Source organism: Mastigoproctus giganteus, chromosome 2 (assembly GCF_048544385.1).
Source record: "Mastigoproctus giganteus isolate SK-2022 chromosome 2, ASM4854438v1, whole genome shotgun sequence".
NCBI lineage: Eukaryota > Metazoa > Arthropoda > Arachnida > Uropygi > Thelyphonidae > Mastigoproctus > Mastigoproctus giganteus.
This window is the reverse complement of record NC_143576.1, coordinates 51,947,980-51,965,685: the sequence shown is the minus strand read 5'-3', so window position 1 is coordinate 51,965,685 and position 17,706 is coordinate 51,947,980. Positions and strand designations below refer to the sequence as shown.

General features: G+C 37.6%; 1 protein-coding gene across 2 annotated transcripts in view; it reads left to right on the top strand.

The window, feature by feature from the left end:
• The first annotated feature begins 2,795 nt into the window (after positions 1-2,795).
• Positions 2,796-17,706, top strand: part of LOC150089301 (uncharacterized) — a 251,559-nt gene continuing 236,648 nt past the window's right edge. For both annotated transcript variants that reach the window (XM_090368481.1, XM_090368480.1), the window contains exon 1: positions 2,796-2,931. In XM_090368481.1, coding sequence (XP_090224607.1) covers positions 2,834-2,931 — 98 coding nt within the window. In that variant the 5' untranslated portion in view covers positions 2,796-2,833. The remainder of the gene's footprint in view (positions 2,932-17,706) is intronic.

Sequence of the window (17,706 nt, the reverse complement as noted above, 5' to 3'; positions counted from 1 at the left end):
TGAGCCTTGTACAATCTCTCCAGGACCGAATCGATAGACAAGGCTCTCATCATATACAGTGAAACTTCCCTTTAACGGACAGCCATGGGGAACGAGAATGTGTCCGTTATAGAGAAGTGTCCGCTAACAAGAAGTCTGAGGGAGAAAAAAAAAAGAAAGAAAGAAAAATCGTTAAACGTTTAATGTAAAATTAAATTATAATATATACAGATTTTGCACAATATTTTTGTAAATAATATACATACAATTGTGCTATGCATATTATGACTTTATCTTAAGAAAAATACATACAGTAATCACTTATTTTCGTCTGCACCTTCTTCCTGCTGCTAATTTTGTTTTCAACATTTGTTTGGAGTGAAGAAACCATCGAAAGTCCTTCAGTATCTTCTTCAGCGGTGAAAAACATTTTTAAACGATTGGTTTGTATGAGCGCTTCTATTTTCATCGATGGTTCGTCGTTAATATGTTCTTCATCAGAATGACCTCCTTCCATTTCTTTATCCTCATGAGGAACTTCTTGAAAAATATCGATGATAATGTCGTTGATATCTAGAGCACCATCTTCTGTAGTGAGGTTCGAGTCTATATCTTTGTAGCTGAAGTATCGTACATTATCAATAGATGTTGAAGTTCTTGTTCTTCTTGGTGCTCCACATTGCTGTTCACAACTTCAATTTTTGTGTTTGAGAAGCCAGACTTTACAAAACAGTTCACGACAGTTTGTTTTCTAATTGCGTTTACTGAAGAGGAAATCCATTGAATCGCATCTAGGATGCTGAGTTTCTTTGCAAGGTCACTCGCACATGTTACATCGTTCATGTTTGCAATGAGATGTCTTAAAACACGTTTTCTGTAGTTAAGTTTAAATTTTTTTATTATCCCTTGATCCAAGGGCTGACACTCTACAGATGTGTTTGGTGGCAGAAAAACGATTTGAATGTTGGACAATTCAATGTGCGGGTGAGATACAGCATTATCCATGAAAAGAATAATTTTTCTGTTTTGACGAATCATGTTTTGGTTAAAGTGACTTATCCAGTCGCTCGTGATATCTCGTGTCATCCACGCTTTTTTTTATTAGACTTCCAGTCAACATTCAAAAGATTCAACTTTATGCCCTTGAAACAACGAGGATTTTGTGGTTTTCCTGTAACAAGAGGTTGTTCAAAGTCTCCCAGCATATTTGTACACAGTCAAGTGTTCCTTAGAAATTTTTCCGCCCTGGCACTTTTCATTTTTTAGACTCATTGTTTTTTCAGTAAGAGCCTTAAAAAACAACCCTGTTTCGTCACAGTTGTAAATATCTTTAGCTTCAAAATCACGATATAAATCTTCCAATTTAACGGTCCACTCTGTTACAACCCCGGTATCAACAGATCCACCTTCGCCACTTACAGTTTTCCAAGAAATTTTATGCTGAGTTTTGAACTTGTCTAGCCATCCCACAGAAGCTTTGAACTCATTTACTCCCATAGATTTCGCAACTTCCAAAGCCTTTTTCCCTAATAATAGGCCCATTAATGGGAATTTTTTTATCACGTGCACTCATACGTAAAACCACTCATACGTAACATTGTCAATTTGAAGACCAACAGTTTTCGGGAATGATTTTTGAACCTGATCATTTACGTGTTGCCAAAATTGTTTGAGCAGTTCATTTTTTTTCATTAAGATGTCGCTTACCTGCGTCTTCCCGATTTTGAATTTTGCAGCGAGATTGCGAACACTATTTTTTTGCTGATCATACGCATTAATGAGTTCGACCTTATCTTTTAAAGTTAAATGTTTACGAGAAGACATTGTGCACTTCACACGACACTGAACAAAACTGAAAACTGAAACTCAAAAGACGAAAGGCCGACAAAATCCCCCCCCCCCCAGCACACACCGAATTCATCAGAAGTTTTACACATGCCTTAAAATTCTTGAAAAAGGGTTTAGGACCGCGACGTAAACCTTGATAAAATTCAGAGAATCGGAAATAGAAAATAAACACACGATTGAAGCAATACGTGGAAGAAACGTTCCTAGAAAAAGGGCCATGAGCTCGCCAGCTGTCCGTTATGGGTAGATCAAATTAAGTACTAATCTAAACGAAACAGTGCAGATTGCCTGTCCGCATCTGTTACAGAGAATGTCCGCTGGACAGAAGCTGAAAACACGTTAAAACCAATAGAGGAGAGTTGGGGAATTTGAAAATGTCCGTTGTAGAGAGGTGTCCGTTAGGAGAAGTTTCACTGTACTCCCTCCTATCGTGTCTCAGCAGAATTGCAGACACTTTCAAATTCAACCCTAATGCACAGCTTTTTTTCAACATTGACCTGTACTTGTTAAGTAATTCTGCCGGTCTCCTACTCTTGATATCATTATTGCCAACATGTCCAACAATATCACCCTTTGTGCCATTAATAGATGATGTCTGCTCTACAACATCGTCAACCTTTGCCCCTGGCATACAATATCCTGGTTCTGTTCCACCTATCACATGTACAAAAATCGGAACTGATTATAATTAAGGAAACATGTATGTTTATTTTAATCTCTTTGTACTTACAGAGATAGTTTTGTTTAGCTTCCAAAATTCATATATAAAATATATGACAAACAATGTACAAAAAGAAATTGCAATTGTTTAATCATTATTACCTCCACAGAATTGTTTTAAAAATATCTTACATATAACGTCTTCCTTTTCTTTTAGGTTTTGATATCAGGACTCTATTTTCGTTTAAAAGATGACATATATTTAAAAAATATGATGGAATCAGCAGTAATTAATGCATTACTATTAGAAAACTGTTCTTCATTAGCTAGCTTGCTTTTTAGCCTTATGCTACCTTCTGAATGCCCTGAAAATGATATATCACCATATTATTATCAAGAATTTGAAAGACAACTTCTTCAAATCAAATCATTTTTTCAAAACATGTAAGTGTCTTACTACTATCAACGTCTTACTACTGTATTATTCCAAACAATTTTAAGTATATTATAAAGTTTATTTGTAGACGATGCATTTATTCAGCATGTAAAATCCATTTGTAAAGCTTATTTAACTGCTAATGAATTCTCTGAGAGTAGAGCCAAAATATTTGATTATAATTCAGTTTAATATGTGTAACATTCCATAATTTATCACTAAATGCATGCAGTATTTAATATACCAAAGAGTTTTCTTAAAGTAAGGTACTATTTGCTTTTACTGTACTTTTATTTATTTTGATAATGTTGGAGTCAACACTACACATTAGAATAGATCACATATAACTATTCCTTTTATTTAAAACATAATATAGGAATTTTGCTATATTATCTTTTATTCTTTATATATGAATTTTGATAGCAGAGACATTGATTATCCCTTTGTATAAGGCAATGGTCAGTCCAAACCTTGAGTACTATTTACAGGACTGGAGGCCTCATTTTAGGAAGGATTTAGAGTTGCTAGAATGAGTATAAAGAAGGACAACAAGATTGGTGAGAGGAACGAAGGGGTGTTCTTACCAAGAAAGGCTTAATTTCTGCACGTTGCAGCATCTAGAGGTGATCTGATTGAGGTGTATAAGGCCTTGAATTATTTGAGCAGGCTCAGTGCTGATGGGATTCCTTGCTTGCTCAGATTATGAACCTGAGTGGACATAGTTTCAAATTGAGGAAAGACAGTTCCAGAATAGATGTGCAGAAGCTTGCCTTTAGCCAGCGGGCAGTTGATTGCTGGCACAGACTTTTTTCTGTTGTTGTTGTGTTAATTGATAGCTTGAAACTATGCCTCCTCAGGTTTGTAATCTGAGCAAGAGGAAGAGTCCCATCTGCATTGAGCCTCCTCAATCTTTTCAAGGCCTTATACACCTCAATCAGATCAACTCACAGGTGCCTAGTCTCTAGAAGCCAAAATTTGTAGAGCTTAAGCCTTTCTTCTTAAGAGCACCCCATTGTTCCCTTCACCAGCCTTGTTGCCCTTCTCTGTACTCATTCTAGCAACTCTACATCCTTCCTTCCAGACTGTATGCAGTACTCAAGGTGTGGCCTGACCTTTGCCTTATACGAGGGGATAATCACCTCCTTGCTTGCAAAATTCCAGTATATCATTAACAAGAGCCCCATGACCTACTCTGGCAGCCTGTCTCCACTGCTCAGAAAACTTCATATCTGACTGCACGATTACCTCCAAGTCTTTTTCACTCTCCACACCCCTGAGTCTAACACCACATCGATGCTACGTTTCTTTGGGATTACTGCTACCCACATGCAATACTTTGCAGTTGTCAGTGTCAACCTTCAGTTGCCAGTTGGTGTAATTTTGCACCAAGGTATTCAAAAAATCCGCCATAATTATGTATATCAATAGTTAATACCTGGAGAGAAAAGAAGTGAATGAAATATTCAATAATAGATTAACAATACTTGTAAAAGTATAAGAGAAAGTTACCTCATTATGAGATTTTCAATGGGATTTTCAATAAAATATTGAAAATCTTATATTACAGTAAGAAATAATTAACAATAATTAAAAATCAAATGAACACAATTAAAAATCAATTTAACCCAATTAAAAATTAAGGCAAAAATTGCAAAACAATTTTCCTTCCTGAAGGTGACAATGCTTTTCGACCGTATGTCATCATCACAGGAATGAAAATTACTGAATCGGGGTGAACATGGAACTTAAATAGCTATTATTTGTTTTCACGCATGCGTGTAAAGGAACACGAGTCGGAGATTAGATATGGCCAGTGAACATTAACAGAATTCCCATGAAGCGTAATTTTGACAGTTTCTGCAATTAATAGTCTTGTATAATTTTGTTGGACACTAAGTATTTTGGCATCATCAAATAAAAAAGTTATGTTTTTCATTAACGTCCTGAAAAGCTAATTTTGACGCTGCTGAACGAGAAGCACGAATTGAGGCCGCGTGTTGATTAACGCGAAAATTCAGAGGAAACTGCGTAGAACCCTAATAAGACAAATCGCAATCACCGCAAGAAATTTTGTATACTAGGTCATTTATTACCATATTTATTTTCTAAAGTATTGCCTTCAAAACAGCGTCGTTCTGAAGTTGGCCAGGGTCAATTTAAATCATGAAATTTTGGGCGTTAAGCAAATAGCACTTACCACATCGCGTATATGCTTGCCTTAAGATCTCGGGATTCTGATAAACAAAAATACCTTTCCCAAGTTAGGAAACTTCTTGACAAATTAAAAAATTATCTGCATCCTAACGATTGGTCTGTATTGAAGTCCACCATAGATTTGCGACATGAAGAACATGCCTAAAAAATAAAAAAAACAGACACGTTAACAAATTCAGTACATTTTAGGGAGAGTCAAGACACATGCATACGAGTTCTAACAAATTCTCACAAGCTTGCGACCAAATGCATAAGAGTTGTGCGATGACCCCCCCCCCCCATGTACCACAGAATAATTCAGCAAGTTTGCGAACACCCCCTCGCCCATCATTCAATGAACCGACATATCAACAGGTTGCAAATCTTTCCTTGTATACACTATCGCAGGACAGATTTTACTTTTATCCAAAGGATTAAATTACAATCTACCACCTAAAAAACAATGCATGATTGATATTAAATTTGGACTTCATAATGTTCCACAAAAAGATTTATTTATGCAACAAGTTAACCGGGTGGTGAATAACATAAAAGAAACGCAACTTCTTAAATCGAATACACATGACATTTCAGCTTTGCGTGAACTTGGGAAAATAAAGACATTATTGTTCAGAGAGCTGATAAAGGAGATACAGTGGTAATACTCAATAATCCTGATTATATAACTAAGTTAGAGTCAGTTGTATCAGATACCTTCACTTATTTTGAAGTAGACCTGGCACTATTTTCCAATTTGGTCAATCAATACAATAAAACGTTAACCATGTATCGAAAAAAATGACTACATTACTATGGCTCAGTTAAAGGAATTGAAGGCCAGAACATACAATATTCCTGCACTTTTCAGGTTAGGTAAAATTACATAAAATGTATTTCCTATTCGGCCTATTATTTCCTACAGAAACTCGGCATTTTCATCCTTGGCCACACATGTATATACCATTATAAAACCCTTTAGACATGCGATACAATTTGGGATTAAGAACTACAGTGCACTATTTAATAACCTTAAGGACTGTAGACTTGGCGATAATGATAATTTATTCGCACTAGATGTTACCTCGTTATATACGTAAATGTTGAATATGTAGATGTTACCTCATTATTCAACGTAAATGTTGAATACACATTAGATATTTTTTAGGATATGTTAAATAATACCTCAATACCGATTAATTATACAGTGCTTCCTATTAAGGAAATTTTTCACTTAATTAAACTCTTGGTTGAAGCCAACTATATCACCTTTCGAGAAAAAGCATACAAATTTTTGGCTTGCCGATGGGATTAAGCCCTAACAGCATAATATCGGAGATCTATCTCTCAACGATTTAACTTATACATTTGACGCCTTTTCTACCCCGTATCACATACTATGGGATGGATTTAGATGATGTTCTAGTCACTACCTATAGTAGCACTATCCAAGACAGTTTAAATTCATTTATTAATATTCATTCTAGACTCAAATTTACATTGGAGAGGGAGAATACAGATACTAAGTCATTAAATTTTCTAAATTTCACGCTTATTCGGGATGCAAATATCCAATTTAACATCTATCATAAACCTACAAACACCCGGTATGCTTCTGCATTATAACAGCAGTCACCCGTTCACTTACAAAAGATCGATTATCTTTAATAAATTTCTCAATGCTTATAAATATTTAATGATGGAATTTGCTTTGTGCTCAGAAATACAAATATTAACCAGCAGATTCTTAAACAGGGGTTCCCACTTGCTACAATAGACAGAGTACAAGCTAAGGATAGAATACAAAAACATACACACCGACAATAGTAATATCAGAAAATACTGATATTACTGATATTGTTTTTGTGCCACTGTTGAACAGTGGCACAAACAACTTAACAGATTCTTTAAAGATATTGAATTTAAAATTGTAGCTAGGCCAATACAGAAATTACACACTATACTGAACAATTTCTCAGTTCTTTCCTCGTTTGCAACACAAATAAATGACCTAGTATGCAACATTTCTTGCCGTGATTACGACTTTTCTTATCAGGGTTCTACACGGTTTCCTCTGAACTTTCATGTTAATCAACATGTGGCCTCAGGTCGGGCTTAATGAAAAACAACTTTTTTTATTTAACGAGGCCAAAATGCTTAGTGTCCAACATAATTATACGAGACTATTAATTGCAGAAACCGTCGAAATTAAATTACATGAGAATTCTGTTAGTGTTCACCGGCCATATCTAATCTCCGACTCGTGGTCCTTTACACGCATGCGCAAAGACAAATAACCCCTATTTAAGTTCCATGCTCACGCCTATTTGTTCATTTTCATTCCTGTGATCACAACATACGATCGAAAAGCATTGTCAGCTTCAGGAAGGAAAATCGTTTTGCAATTTTTGACTTAATTTTTAATTATTGTTAATTATTTCTTACTGTAATGTAAGATTTTCGATTTTTTATTGTTTTCGTTTTAATTTCTGGTGACTGTCATACAGAAGTGTTCTACGCATCATATTGAGGTAAACTTCTCTTATTCTTTTACAAATATTGTTATCAACGTAGAATGTATTGAGCATTATAGCTCTGGTTCATCCTATGTAATTCTGTAATACAGTCGATTCCGGTTATTTGGGACACATCGGGACTAGTGTGCATTTTGGCCCGATTAAGCGGCTGCCCCAATTATCCGAAATTTCGCATAAATAGTTAAAAATACAGTGGACCTCTGCTTTACAATTGGTTCACTGTAGGAGGAATATTATCCACAGGCTATAAAAGTAAAGATATATTAAGCACAAATTTACCCTTTATTACCTTACCAACTAAAAATTTAAGTGATACGTGAAAATCAGAAGAAAATACGTGATAATCGGAATAATTAATACGTACTGTAATATCTATGTGCTAACTAGTTGACATTTCTGTTCACTGACATTTGTGGGTGAAGGTCAAAATTTAAAACAGTAAAAAGATAAGCAATCAATAACAAAACGCGGCACAAACAAATTGCAAGTAACATGATACGCGCAAGTGAGAACGGAGTAACAATTTACAAAGCTTTAAAAATAGGAATGAAGCGAAGATTCTGAAAATTAATTTTTTTATATGATTAAAGATTCCATGGAAGTTTAAACACATTTCAACAACTGGGAATAACCCACAGAATTCGAGCTGTAGGTATTATCGCAAATTCAGTAAGATCAAGTTTACTAACCGTTTATAATAGATTGCACTAACAGAAAAGCCCAATAAACAGGTGGCTAATTGTTTTATGGTTGTGATCTCCAGAAATCCAACCGTACCATGTGGTTCAGTCAGAGACAATCATAGGGTAATCTCCAGTGCTGCGGCCTCCTGCCCCGATTAAACAGCATGTTGTTCCAATTAAGCAAAGTAAACCCTGGCTATTTTCTCGATTGGGTTCTGTTTTTTAAGATTTGCTCCAAATAAACGGCTGCCCCTATTAACTGGTGGCTCAAATAACCAGAATCCACTGTATATTGTAAATTTAAATTTTGTAATCTTTCTTAAGTTCATATTTTACCTAAATAATAGTTGTTACAAAGCCTCCAAGGACATCATGACTCAGAAGGAAATGCCTGTGGGCATTCCCATTGTGAGTAAGAAATTCGCCTCTTGTATAGCCTATTGCATGTATTCTAGGGTCAGTCTAGTGGACAAACCAAGGCCCAACTGACAATTCTTTTGCACCCACTGTTTTTTGGGCACCCAATGTAAGGAGTGAACGAATATGATTAGAACTTGGTGCATTAAAAGAAGAACTTGAGTCACTGAAGTAACCAGTGTCCTAGAAGCAGATATAACTGGGAGCTCCTTAGCAACTCAAGTATCTTCAGACCTGCCAAGTGATGCACCCCGTTTCAAGTCTCAGAAAAGAATATCAAGAGTATACTGCTCTGGTTAAAGGAGATTTAGTTTTACTGGGAAACACTGTTGTTAGGGAAATAGGTAACGTTTTTTGCAATAAAGATACTAGTGTGTTTTCCAGGAGCATCAGTTGGGGTTGTTACCAACAGATTATCAGATTTTAAGGGAGGTAAAGGGACCATTACTATTCATGTGGGGACTAATTAAACGTACATGAACTGATGATTGATTGGATAAACAGCAAATCATTCTGAAGAAATTCCGTGAACTTGGTCAGATTATGTATGTCCGTAGTTCTGCCCAGATATGATAAGAGGGATTATATGCTGAAAGCCTTGTGGATTAACTCAAGTCTGCAAGACTCTAGGGAGGAAATTTTTATCAGCGTGGCCTGCACTTGTAGGTAGAAGAATCTATTTTATAGAGATGGTATTCATTTGAACAAAGGTGATGGAAGGATTTTTGCCAGTGTCATTGAGGATACCTTAAGGGTTCAGGGAAACTGCTAGTTAGAAGAGAGAAGAGTAATATAGATCCACATTTGTCTATTTATATGGGACAAAGAATGCTTGCACTCACCAAGCATTCTTGTTTGTTGCTGTAACAGCCAATGTTTGCAAATTTTCTGAGGTTAGCAATATTTCAAAAGAAGCACGAAGATAGTGCTCTGGAAACAAGTCTAAATAACTTCAAATGATGTGTAATGGTAGTAAACTATAGAAGAATACATAGTCTTGACTGTGTCTACAGTAACATCAGGAGCATTTTCAATAAAATAGCTGAATTCTTACTCCTCGTTAGGACAACCAGTGCTGACAAAATAGGACTAACAGAAACATGGTGCCACCCAGAAATTGGGGATTACTAGTTTTATTTTTCAAAAACAGCTCAAGCACAAAAATGTCTGCCTGCATAGAGTCTGTGTGGTATGGGTTAGTTGAAAGTAATGGCATAATGAGATGGGAGAAATCTGCAGACCCGGAGATTGTGAAGAGTATGACATGAATATAGAATAGGCAAGTAAGCAAGCATGAATGTGTCTTATTATGGGTGACTTCAGTCTGCCCCTAATTAATTGGAATAAGCAGGAGGGGAACTGATCACGGAGAACAAAATTTTTATATGAACTGGATGATTATTATTTGTAAGAATAATAATCATCTAGAGTAAGAATGTAAGAGTATTAGTCATCTAGAGTAAGTAATCTCAACTAAGAGTAAGAATATTCTTAACCTCATAATTACCCACAAATCTGATGACATCACAAGGCTTAAAGTACAGGAACCATTGTCAGGAAATGATCATGCAATCATCAGTTGGAAGATGAAGAGAGATATTGCAGTAATTAAAGGTAAAAGCACGAGTTTTAATTTCAGAAGAGGGGACTCTAATGTTTTAAGTTGGGTGCTATATGGCATCTATCAGTTGGTTGGATTGCAAAGGAAGAGTGAATATATTTTAATTATTTTCTTTTTCTGCTCTATTAAACTGGCCAGTTCCATATTCATCCATTTTGGCATCCTCCTAAACAAAATAACCTTTAAATCAGTGATCACGAAAGCCATGAATACCTCTATGCCATTAAGAAAATGTTGCACAAGGAAGATGCCTTTAAATCAGTGATCACGAAAGCCATGAATACATCTATGCCATTAATAAAATGTTGCACGAGGAGGAATGCCAAAATGGATAAATATGGAGCCAGCCAGTTTAATAGAGCAGAAAAAGAAAATATAGTACAAGTCGACCATCACTAATCCGGCTCCACCGCTAATTCGGACATAATTTCTGCGAACGTAATTTAAAATTTCCCGGGTTCACACACCGACTTGCCGCTATTGTTTTGGTGGCAATGGTTGCGGCATCAGCTGTTGGCGCGAACTCATAAACACTGGCAAGCCATTCCCACTTGTTTTTCTGCATTTATTATTATAACCTGCTCACTTTTAACCCCAGCGATAGTTCCAATGCATAAAGTAAGTGCCTCTCGTGGTGGAAAGTGCAAACACCGTACATTGTCCATAACGGATAAAGTTGAGCTTCTGAAAAAGCTCGACAGCAGTGTGTCTGTGAGAAGTTTTAACTCTGCTTAATTTTAAATTCCAGCAATTTCTCTCAGTTCCTCTTATTTTAGTAATTTTCTTTTAACCATTCCTTTCCAGATTTTTTTTTTTTTTTTAACAACACCCTTGTACAAACTTGCGGAAAAACACAACACAATGTGATGGATAATACAGCGCCCTAATGAACTTGTTTTCACAAAATCTCTAACAATGCTGACAAACTTATTGCGATGTTTGAGAGTTTATTTTATTGTAATTAGTTATATTGCAGCACTCGTCGTGCATGCAATAAACTAATCACAAACGACCTTCATATGTGTGCCGTAATAGCATCACACGTATGTGACCGATATGGCTTCTCAAGAAATAAAGTAACCAACATGTGGCCACATTGGCAACATATATGCAACATAAAAAAAATGCTTTTTTTTTTTATATTTTAAGCACAAAACGACAATACCGACTACAATATTTATTTTAGCATTACTAATCAAATTATTTGCTAAATATTTTTTGGCCCCTGAGGAATTTTTTTCTTAAACTAGCTTAGCAGTCAACATGTTAAAGGTAGGAGGGGATGTACTTTACTGTTGGGTAAACTGTATGTGCTAAAATAACCACTGGTGATCCGGCATCCCACAGGTCCCAACGCTGCCGGATTAGTGATGGTCGACCTGTAGGAAGATTACAGAATAGTGAAACATACTGAAGCCTACAACAGCGACAGATTGATCTGTAACAGTACCACAAATAAGGTTAAGGATCTGAAGGACGAGTATCAGAAAGCACTGGCTAAGAGAGTAAATTGTGGGAACAACGAAATTTTCATGTAGCAGTAGTAATAGTAGTAATGGAGGCATGTGATACAAGAAAGCAAGTATGTATGAGCTTATATAGCATCAGCCAAAAAAACAAAAATTTCACACATCCATTCCCTCTAAAGGTTTGTCCAGTTCCTCCTTGAATTTATTCAATCTATCAACTTCCACGACAGATGGAAGTTTGTTCCAGCAATTAACCACCCACTGGCTAATGGCAAATTTCTGCACATCTATTCTACAACTGTCAAATTTCGGCACATCTATTCTACCACTTGGTCATCACGCAACACAGCGCCAACCCCCCAAGGCAGAATGTGCTGGTCCTACAGGAACTGGTAGTCAGTGACTCTATTGTCAGGGAAACGGGGAACATGCTTTGTAAAAAGGATAGGTGGAAGAGGACCAGGGTATGTCTGCCAGGAACAAAGGTTGATGACATTGTAGAGCGGATATCATCTTTAAGGCCGACCGGGCTAGCCGAGTGGGTAAAGTACCTGCCCGGCAACCCAAAGGTCGCGGGTTCGATTCCCGCCTCGGGCTTGGATCAAAGTACTGCAAAAACCTTGGGAGGTGCAATATGGCCACAGACGCCGATGCGCCAACAACTACCAAATCAAAACAAAAAAAAAAAAATCATCTTTTAAGGGCACAAAAGGTGATATAGTTCTACACGTTGGCACTAATGATATTAAGAGTAGGAGACCAGCAGAATTACTTAAAAAGTACAAGTCACTGTTGAAAAAAAAGCCGTGAATTAGGGTTGAATTTGAAAGTGTCTGCAAATCTCCCCAGACACAATAGGAGGGAGTATATGATGAGAGCCTTATCGATCAATTCGGCCCTGGAAAGATTGTGCAAGGCTCAAGGGGCAGAATTTTTTTCAGCCTGGTCTGTACTTGTTAACAGAAGGGCAGTGCGTAACACACGCTTCTTGATTAGACCGGGGTTCGAGCCCGTCACCACCAAATACGGAGGATGTGGAAAGGTCAGGGAATGACCACCGCATATTCCCGGAGCAATATGGCCTTAGTTGCTAATTGCTCCTAAAAACCAAAAATAACAATAACAAGTTAACAGAAGGGACTGCTTCTACATGGATGGGATACACTTAAATAAAAAGGGTGCAAGAATATTTGCTGACGCTATTGAGGCAATGTTAGGAGGTCAGAAAATTGCTAGCTTCGGGGAATATAAGGACTAATAGATTAACAGTAGCCACTGGCATAGGTGAAAGTGATTCTTGCACTGCTTCTATTGGAATGAGCAGAAGTCCGGAAAACAAGATGAAGGATATTTCAGACACTGCTGGGAGTCATTGCTCATGCTATCGAGGCAGTGTTAGATGGGTCGGAAAACTGCTAGATTGGGGGGATACAAGGACTAATAGATTAAGAGTAGCCACTGGCAGAGATGAAAGTGATCCTTGCAGTGCTTCTATTGGAATGAGCCGCAGCCTTGAAAATAAGATGCAGGATAGTTCAGAGACTGCTGGGAATCATTGGGGTACAAATAAACACATAGGTTGTGTTAGGGTAGCTAAAAAAAAGAACAGGTGCATGTATACTTAAGTGTACACCAATGCTAGAAGATTAGTAAATAAATTTGATGAATTTGAGGTATTGCTCAAAACATCAAAGGAAGATATTGTGGGGATTTCAGAGACGTGGTGTCACACAGATAGAAGGAATGCACAACTTGAATTTGGGGAGTACAATGCCTACAGAAAGGATAGACAGGGTAGGAAGGGAGGAGGGGTTATGCTATTAGTTAAGAAATACATAAAATCCAAGGAAGTGAAGCCAGTCGACATTGCTGGACAGCAATGTCGACTGGCTTCACTTCCTTGGATAGCACAGTGTTGAGTCAGTTTGGTGTGACATAAGCATTGGGAGATCAAAATTGAGAGTAGGAGTGTGCTATAGGCATAATGACTCTGATGAGTATAATAAGAAACTGTATGGGGAAATAGAATGGGCCAGTAAATCAGAGAGTCTTATAATGGGGGATTTTAATTTCCCAGATATTGACTAGAATTTGTGGGTTGGTCACTCACACACACTAGCAAGGCTTTTGTGGATTTATTGGATGATTGTTTTCTACATCAGCATGTTCGGGAGGCAACTAGAGGGAGTAATACTCTTGATTTGATTATCAGTAGTGATTCTTCATGCATTAAGAATCTGCAGGTAAATGAACCACTAGGTGGCAGTGATCACAGTTTGCTGATGTGGGATTTACTCAAAGAGGTAACTACCATCAGGGGTAAAGGGAAGGGTTATTGCTTTCATAAAGGTGCCTACGATGGTCTGAGACAGTATTTAAATTTTATACAGTGCGACCAACTGATGATGTTACCAACATCAAACCCAAAATGGGAAGCATTCAAAGAACTTATCTTGGAAGCTACTAGGCTTTACATACCAACTAAGAAATATTGTCCAAGGTTTAGGCCTAAGTGGATATCAGATGAACTAATAAGACATATGGCAGAGAAGAAAAATGCATGTGATACATACAAATTAACAAGAGACACAGAAGCCTATGATAGATACAAGTTAATCTGTAACCAAGTTACAAAGGAGGTTAGGCAGGCGAAGGCAGATTACAAGAAATCTTTGGCAAGGGATGCAAAGAAAAACAGCAAATAGTTCTTTACTTATGTAAACTCTAAAAGGAAGGGGATGAATCAGATTGGTCCACTTGATATCGATGGGTCAACTGTTGATGATCCTGCTCAGGTAGCATGCTACCTGATCCTGCTAACACTGAATGAATATTTTGCATCGACATTCACGCATGAGGAGTTATTCAGCAAGGGGAATGCCAGAGGTGTATTGAACTCTGGCAGTAAACTAGAGAATCTTTTAATAACTGAGAGTAAAGTGGAGGAGAAATTGTTGAAGATAAGTACAAGAAAGGCACCTGGGGTGGATGGGATCTATCCAGTTATATTAAAGGAGGCAGCAAAGGAAGTAAGCAAACCCTTAGCCATAATTATGAGAGCTTGCTTGGACTCAGGGGAAGAACCCGTGGACTGGAGATGTGCAAATGTAACCCCAATTCACAAAGGAGGATCAAAGGGCGACACAAATAATTATAGACCTGTTAGTTTAACTTCTATTCCTGGAAAATTAATGGAGGCACTGGTTAAAGAAGCACTGCACGATCATCTAGACAAGACTTCAGTCATAGCTCAGACACAGCATGGTTTTGTTAAGGGGAAGTCTTCCTGACCAATTTGATTGGAAACTATGATGCAGTCACAAGAGAACTGGATGCAGGGAATAACTTTGATATTATATACTTGGATCTTAGAAAGGCTTTTGATACTGTTGCATGTGGAAGACTGCTACACAAATTGGAGCAGTGTGGTATTGGAGGCAAATTGCTGCTATGGATAAAGGGGTGGTTGAGGGGGAGAAGACAGAGAGTGGTAATCAATGGACACTGCTCATCGTGGACTAATGTTATTAGTGGAGTATTCGTATTCATTACGAATACGTTCAGTATTCGGTCCATTATTGGCTTCTGTATTTATAAATGATATTGATGATCGTATATCAAGCTTAATGTCCAAGTTTGCCGACGATATGAAGGTTGGCAGGGTTGTCAAGGACACTACTGACACTATGCTACTGCAACAAGATCTGGAAAGGTTGAGCAGATGGGCTTCAAGGTGGCATATGAAGTTTAACATTGACAAATGTAAAGTACTACATATGGGAAACAGCAACCCCAGAGCAACGTATCAACTCTGTGGTACTACACTGACAGTGGTAGAGAATGAAAGGGACCTGGGGGTGGTTGTGCAGGCAGATATGAAGTTTTCTGAGCAGTGCAGACGGGCTGCAAGAGTAGCTCATGGTGTATTGTCGATGATATACAGGAATTTTTCTAGCAGGGATAGGGAGGTGATTATTCCCTTGTATAAGGCAATGGTCAGACCACACCTAGAGTACTGTATACAGGTCTGGAGGCCTCATTTCAAGAAGGATGTAGAGCTGCTGGAACGGGTACAGAGAAGGGCAACAAGATTAGTAAATGGAACAAAGGGTTGCTCTTACGAAGAAAGGCTTACGTTTTGCAAATTGCAGTGTCTGGAGACTAGGCACCGGCGAGGTGATTTTATGAGGTGTATAAAGGTGATGTGTATAAAGGCTTGAATGGTTTGAGCATGCTGAATGCTGATGGGATTCTTCCTCTTGCTCAGAATAATCACCTGAGAGGGCATAAATTCAAATTGAGAAAAGACAGATGTAGGATAGACATGAGGAAATTTGCCTTTAGCAGCGGGTGGTTGGTTGGTTGTTGGAATAAACTTCCATCCCTTGTCGTGGAAGTGGATAGCCTAAATAAGTTTAAGTCTCAGCTGGACAGGTATTTCGAACGAACAGAGGGGTGAAGTGGAAGTGGTTATTTATTTATTTTTTTTTATTTATTTTTTTTTAATTTATTTATTTATTTTTATTATTATTTTTTTTTTTTGGCTGATGCTGCATAAGCTTGCATTCTTGCATCAAATGCCTCTACTAATGCTAATGCTAATTGCGGTTCAAGTAAACACATGGGTTGTGTTAGGGTAGCTAATAAAAAGAACAGGTGCAAATATACTTACGTGTACACCAATGCTAGGAGTTTGGTAAATAAATTTGATGAATTTGAGGTATTGCTCAAAGCATCAAAGGCAGATATTGTTGGGATATCAGAGACGTGGTGCCACAAACAGATATAAGCAATGCAGAACTGGAATTTGGGGAGTACAGAAAGGATAGACAAAATAGAAAGGGAGAAGGGTTTATGTTATTAGTTAAGAAACACATAAAATCCAAGGAAGAGAAGCCAGTCGACATTACTAAACAGTGCAGTGTCGAGTTCGTTTCGTGTGACATAAGCATTGTGAGATCAAAATTGAGAGTAGGAGTGTGCTACAGGCCTAATGACTCTGATGAGTATAATAAGAAACTGTACAGGGAAATAGAGTGGGCCAGTAAATCAGAGAGTCTTATAATGGGGGATTTTAATTTCCCAGATATTTACTGGAATTTGTGGGTTGGTCAATCACACACTAGCAAGGCCTTTGTGGATTTATTGGATGACTGTTTTCTGCATCAGCATGTTCGGGAGGCAACCAGAGGGAGTAATACTCTTGATTTGATTATCAGCAGTGATTCTTCATGCATTAAGAATCTGCAGATAGAGGAACTACTAGGTGGCAGTGATCACAGTATGCTGAAGTGGGATTTACTCAAAGAGGTAACTACCAAAAGGGATAAAGGGTAGGGGTTATTGCTTTCATAAAGGCGACTACGATGGTCTGAGACAGTATTTAAATTCTATACAGTGGGACCAACTGATGATGTTAAAAACAGCAAATTCAAAATGCGAAGCATTCAAAGAACTTATCTTGGAAGCTACTAGGTTTTACATACCAACTAAGAAATATTGTTCAAGGTTTAGGCCTAAATGGATGTCAGATGAACTAATGAGACATATGGCAGTGAAGAAAAATGCATGGGATACATATAAATTAACACGTGACACAGAAGCCTATGATAGATATAAGTTGATCTCTAACCAAGTTACAAAGGAAGTTAGGCAGGCGAAGGCAGATTACGAGAAATCTTTGGCAAAGGATGCAAAAAAAACCAGCAAAGAGTTCTTTCCTCATGGAAACTCTAGAAAGAAGGGGATGAATCAGATTGGTCCGCTTGATATCAATGGTTCAACTCTTGATGATCCTGCTCAGGTAGCTAACAAAATAAATGAATATTTTGCATCCACATTCTCACAGGAGGAGTTCTTCAGCGAG